The following is a 6100-nucleotide window of genomic DNA, read 5'->3' as shown; positions in this document are numbered from 1 at the left end:
TTTTTTGCGGTACCAGGACCTTGTGCTTGCCAGGCAAACACTTATTCTACTGAGCCATCTCCCCGGCTGTTTATATACATTTTTAAGTGTTTAATTTTAAATTTAATCAAAGTATATGAATAAGAAGAAAAGTGTACAGCAGGGTCGGTTTTAGAAATATCTACTATTCCAGAATCACCTGAAAAGGCATTGCTGTAGTATCTGGACAGAGTCTGCATGATGTCCTTCGAGTGCTGGGTCCACGGGGCTATCTTTCTGTAGGTCTTTACCCGATGAACAAGCTGAGAACCACCGTACTGAAGGGACAGGGTATCGCCATGATCTTCATAGAGCTCCTCAAACAACCTAGGCACAAGAAAACTCACATTAAACATTCATCTAACACCTATCTGTCCATCCACCCATCCATCCACCCACCCATCCACCCATCCACCCACCACTCATCCATCCAAATGTATCTTGGGCAATGGGGCACCGTTTTGGTGCTATTGGGTATTGAACTCAGTCCTGTACTGCACTACATTCCCAGCCCTTCTTATTTTGCAGTGGGGTTTCACTAAGTTGTCTACGCTGCCCTTGAACTTGCTATCTTCCTGCTTCAGACTCCTGGGTAGCTGAGACCACTGGCATGTGGCACTGCACTTGGAAAAATGTATTGTATTCATAATAATATGCCAATAAGATCTCAGAAAACACTAAAGAAAGCAAAGGCACCAAAAACATAACCCATGAAACCCAGACCAACTGTGTCCAGCCGTATTAGAAGACTCCTGACACTGTAGCCTGCCCGACCAGAGCACCTCCCACAACAGATTCTGCTCCCTAGAGATGCCTTGGGAGAACCACGTGCTCTTGTAGGTGGTGCACTACTCCAGGTTTGTAGAGCAAAATAGGGTAAACTAGGTGGCTTCTAAACACATCTTTAAAAAAATGGAGGCAGGAAAGTACACAATAAAGGTGCCAGCAGCTTCAGGGTGCTGCGAGGGCCCATACTCCAGTCCACAGATCGGCTGCTTGTTGCAGCCTCACGTGATGGAAGGGCCAGCTGGCTCTCTGTAGCCTTTTTTAAAATAAAGGCACTAATCCCAAAGATGAGGGTCCCCCGTCAGGCTCATCACTTCCCAAAGGACTCTCCTCTGGGTAAGGACTTCAGCTTTTCTGAGTGTACGGTACTGGGAATTGAACCCAAGCCCTTGGCACTCAGCTGCATCTCCAGCCCTCTTTGAACAACTGTTTTTATTTTTTATTTTTTTTGTCAGAACCGGGGATTGAACTCAGGCCCTTGCACTTACCAGGCAAGCGCTTATTCTAGTGAGCTATCTCCCCGGCCCCTACAACTGTTTTCATTTTGAGACACAGTCTTGCTAAGCTGCTAAGTTATCCAGTTTGGGCTCAAACATTCTACACATTAATTTGAGGAGACACAAGCATCCTGACCATAGTAGACAGGTAACGTGTATCCTCGCATAGAAGTATGTACACATGTAACCCTGCGCTCCTCGAGCGCCCTTTAGTGCGCTGCTCTCTGTCCATGTGGTCAACGCATAGGCTGCTCATTTCCTCAGCTGAGCCCTTATGAAAACCTCAGAAAACTATTTATTAAAAACTATCAGGGGCGCCAGGGAGATGGCTCAGTGGAATAAATGCTTCCCTGGAAAGCACAAGGGCCTGAGTTCAATCCCCAGTACCTCAACAAAACAAAACAAAAAACCTGTCATTTTATTTTAAAAAAATAGTCCTCACACAATGTCACAAAGGGCAGTGAGTAAACGGTAGTCCCTACGGAGGAATCAATCTTCTATGTCTTTACATCTTACAGCTTGAGTTCAAAATGTATAAATCCAGTCACTGTTCACTGGCAGCTGGATTTTTCACCCATTAGTTTGTCTAAGGACTTCATATTTATCTAGAAAACAGTGATAATTAAAACAAACCAAAAAAAAACAAAAAACAAAAACAAAAAAACAAACTCCTAAAATCAAACCATTTTACCTTGATTGAATCTTTAGCAGAATTATTGCTTACCCAATTAATTTGCCAGGCAGGTGCTTGTGCCACCGAGCTATATCCACAAGCCCTTGCCCAATTAATTTGAATACTGTCTTCTGACAACAATCTTTGAGAAGATAAAGTAGAGTCAAGCTCATAAAGTTCTTAAAATCAATCGGGTTTGCTGTCTGTCATTGCTGGCGCTCAAATGGCCCACAGTAAGACTTACCTGACTGCATCTGTATCAAACTGCAGATTGGGCTTATCAATGAGCCCCAAAGAATACAGCTGATAGGCCAGCGCACATTTCCCCACCATAAACTGCGCTGTGTTGGTGCGGTCTAGACAGTCCACACAGTTGGTCCGGAGGATGCCAGTCTGGAGAGAAATGACAAGAGTTTCTAATCACTGTTCAATCACCAACACTACTTCCATACTGCATAAGAATGCTTCTATTAAAGGAATAGAAGCAAGGCTGCTGGCAAATATTATTTCTGAGCAAATAAAATAAAAGGTCAAAATAACAAAAAGCATTTAAAATTATGTAAGTTAAATTTGCTGCTCACTTACTGCTCTAGTAGCATCGATAAAACTAACACATGTACACACGCATATATACTTAATGCCTTCACTTCCTGGAAAGTTACCAAGGCAACAAGGTGCAATTTCACGTGGACTTCTCTGCCGTATTTCCCTTCCTCTGCAAAGTAAAGAGCCAGTGGTTCACACCGCACCATTCTTAAGGAACTGTTAGCAGATACAGTGCAAACTGGCTGCCTTGCCAAAGCTGTTCTCACTTATTTTTTTCACATTCCTACTTGTGTTTCTGTTTCCAGTAATGAAATTTAATATAGAAAAAATTCATGTCATATTATTCCAGTTACACAGTTTCCAAAAGATTTAAATAATAACAAAAAGCTTTTAAAAATCACTCTCAACAAAAAACAAAACAAAATAAAAATAAAAATCACTCTCAATAAAGCCATAAAAGTAGAAAAAAAATCACTCTCAAGTGATTAATTTTTTTTTTCTTTTTTGGTATTTTTTAGGGAAGGGCCTACAGGGTGTTCAGGGTCTCACTACTAACTACATCAGACTTGTAGTGATGCGCCTGTTTACAGCCTCCCAAGTGCTGGGATTATAGGCACAAATCACCACACCCAGTCTCAACTGCCGTCTCAGTGCGCCCCGGGAGCAGCGCCGGCATAGCAGGCCTGGGGACTGAACCCTGGCCTCTGCGCCTGCTTGCAGGTGCTTTAATCACTGAGCTATTTGGCTGGCCTGTGATTAATAATTCTATATGAAATAATGGCTTCTGAAAGAACACACACACTGGGGATACAAATTTTATTCCTTACGAATATATTTTCAGCAGTACCTGCAGGCGACCAGTGGGTATCACACATCCTCCTAGTTCATTCCACCTGTGTTTAAAAATAAATATTTTACAAGATTTTTTTCTCCAGAGCTGGAGACTGCACTACTCAGCTTGCTTGAGCACACCATGTATCTTATCACTTGAGCTATAGTCCCAGTCTGCTGGATTTTTTAAAAAGTTTCATAGCAATGTATATATTTGGTAAGAATCATAGAACCTAAGTAACATATCAGCAGGCACTAGGCGACCAGCTGGCTCTGCGCACATATGTTCTTTCAGGTATGTGAACAGGCAAGTAACCGAGAGAGGCTGCTCGCCACGCTCTTCGCACAGACAGCCTGAGAGCTGCACCCCAACACCCCCAGTACCTGAATCTCCGGGACTCTGGCATCCTGTTCAGACTCCCTGGCACCCTGTTCAGGCACCCTGTCACACTGCTCAGGCACTATGGCACCCTGTCCAACCGAAGTCTGCCTCACTTCCACTTGTTAGACTTCCAGGGACACACAGGGCACTTTTCTAGTGACACCGCGCACACCTTAGCCTTCTCCACTGGCTCCTAGGGTTTCCCACCTCCTCCAGCATGTCTCCACCAAGACAGTCACATTCCTATGGTTTTCTGTGCACAGTTCCCTTTAGAAGCTACCTATTTCCCCATGTGGTAATAGACGGATAGGAATGCATTATAATATTTTACTTGGTTGGCTCCTATTTTCAAAGAAGTTTTATTATGGGTCGTATGCTGTCAAACACATTCCAGTTCTTTGTGGGAAGAAGAGCGATTCACGCCGCTCACTTTCTCTTCCTATTTTAATCCTTGCCACAGCCACCTAACCTCCAGCGACCACCACTCTCATCAGCCAGTCGGAGGGCATCCACAAAGAGGTGAGCCCTGCTGCCAGCGAGACTGTGACGCTCTGAGGCCCCACGGGAATTTTCAACAATAAAATATTTTTTCACTAAGGTATTTACATCATTTGCTGAGGTATGGTGATATCGCTCACCTAATAGATCATAGTACTGTATGGCATAAACATAATTTTTAGATACACTAGGAAATACAAAATTTCATGCAATTCACTTTATTATAGTGTTCTGGATTTGAATTGCAATATATTCAAGGTATGTGTGTAATAAACTTTTGGGAAAATTTTCAATATAATTATGGGAAATGTAAATATATAAATAAAAATGGAATAAAAATTTTTAAAAAATGACTTATTTAAAAGAAGGTGCTAGGCAGGAATTAGCGATCCTAAGAAAGGCCCACCTACAAGGTTGTCTCTTGGCCAGCACCTGGGACTTGGATTCGGGACGGCTCCGCCACTCACAGACCTGGAAGTAGCTGAGAGTGTCTTAACTACCTGCAGAGAGAGCACAGCTTTTGCTGAGCTCCTGCCTTCCCCAGGGAGTCGGACTTCTGGCACATGCCCGGCAGAAGCTTGAAGGCCACCTACCCTTGAAGGCCAGGCTCCAGCGAGCCAGCTTTCCTGGCTGGCGGCCCTGCAGACGCCACCACAGAGAGCACCACAACGTACTTTGGGGGAACTGTGTCTCCACGACTCTGCCAGAAGACTGGAAACTGCTGCCTGGTGTCCTCTAGAATCTGTGCCTCCGATCTTCCCCTCCGCTAATTTCACTCCCCAGCCTTCCACAGAGTAAGTCACACCCAGAGTACCGTCAAAGCTGAGGCCCATGAGCTGTGAGAGCACTGACGTAGGACGCGGGCACAGTCGCGGGCCCGCCACAGGGGCTGCCGTTCACACTACGGCAACGCCAACTGAGCCAGCGTCACTGCTTCCCAACACACACTCACAGCTTCTCGGCTCTTATTTTTTTCTCATTGTAATTAACTATGTTAACTGAAAACAAAAGCCTGGATTTTTACAATTTTGATTCTGTAAAAGGCAAGAATCCTTGACCTGAAGGAGCTTACAAACCAGTGAGATTTGTAAGCAAGTAATTATAAACAATGGTGGATACTGTTTTCATAAAAATATTAGTGTTCAGTTCAGCAGAAAAAAAAATTCCCTGATTCTCCCACTAATGGAGCATTAGAATTTACTGAAGAAAATTTTATCTTACAAATAAATTGTATGCAATGTTTTAAATTCCACAGAGGAAGCGTCTGCCCCCACAGGTTCCTCTCGGGGCGTACAACCACGGGAGGACTCTCAGGCTCACAGGGAACACTCAGGAATGTACAGGCCAAAAGCCGCTCGCCCCCGAGGACTCAGTTCACCCGCGTACCACAGAGCACTGACAGCTCACAGGGAGCAACTGTCCTCACAGACAAATCTCAGTGTGGTTAAGGGCTACAAATACTTACTTTTCATCTGGCCTTAAAATGCTGCAGTAAGAATCAGGGCGGTTTACGAAGAAACCTGTTTTCTTCACCACACTTTCTGCAATCACACTGAGTCGATCAAGAACATTGCACAGCTTGCTGGAGAAAGAACACACGTGAGAGCCGGAGCTGTAATGCGTACTTACTCTCATATCTAAAGCAAACGCCGCTGCAACGACAGTCACGTATTTTTAAAAAATGGCTTGTACTTAATAGGAATAACGCAATGATTAATGTCAGGCACATAACATGTACTCAGTAACAAGCAACACGGGATGCCGCAGAGACCCGAGGGACTTGTAGCTCAGCATCAAATGCTGGCATCCCTAATTTGGAGCATGTCATCTCCACAGCAGCTTCCCCAGAGCAGTTCCCTGCTCAGGAGT

At 44.3% G+C, this 6100-nt stretch overlaps 1 protein-coding gene across 1 annotated transcript in view; it reads right to left on the bottom strand.

Annotated features, from left to right (window-relative positions):
* Positions 1-6100, bottom strand: part of Fig4 (FIG4 phosphoinositide 5-phosphatase) — a gene marked incomplete at its 5' end in the record, with an annotated part of 81592 nt that overhangs the window by 33543 nt on the left and 41949 nt on the right. Inside the window, 4 exons of the mRNA XM_023704837.1 lie at positions 179-345; positions 2219-2367; positions 3368-3413; positions 5697-5904. Coding sequence (XP_023560605.1) covers positions 179-345; positions 2219-2367; positions 3368-3413; positions 5697-5904 — 570 coding nt within the window. The remainder of the gene's footprint in view (positions 1-178; positions 346-2218; positions 2368-3367; positions 3414-5696; positions 5905-6100) is intronic.

The sequence above is a fragment of the Octodon degus genome, unplaced genomic scaffold (assembly GCF_000260255.1).
Source record: "Octodon degus isolate 3935 unplaced genomic scaffold, OctDeg1.0 scaffold00205, whole genome shotgun sequence".
NCBI classification, from domain to species: Eukaryota; Metazoa; Chordata; class Mammalia; order Rodentia; family Octodontidae; genus Octodon; species Octodon degus.
This window is presented reverse-complemented; position numbering and strand designations above follow the sequence as displayed.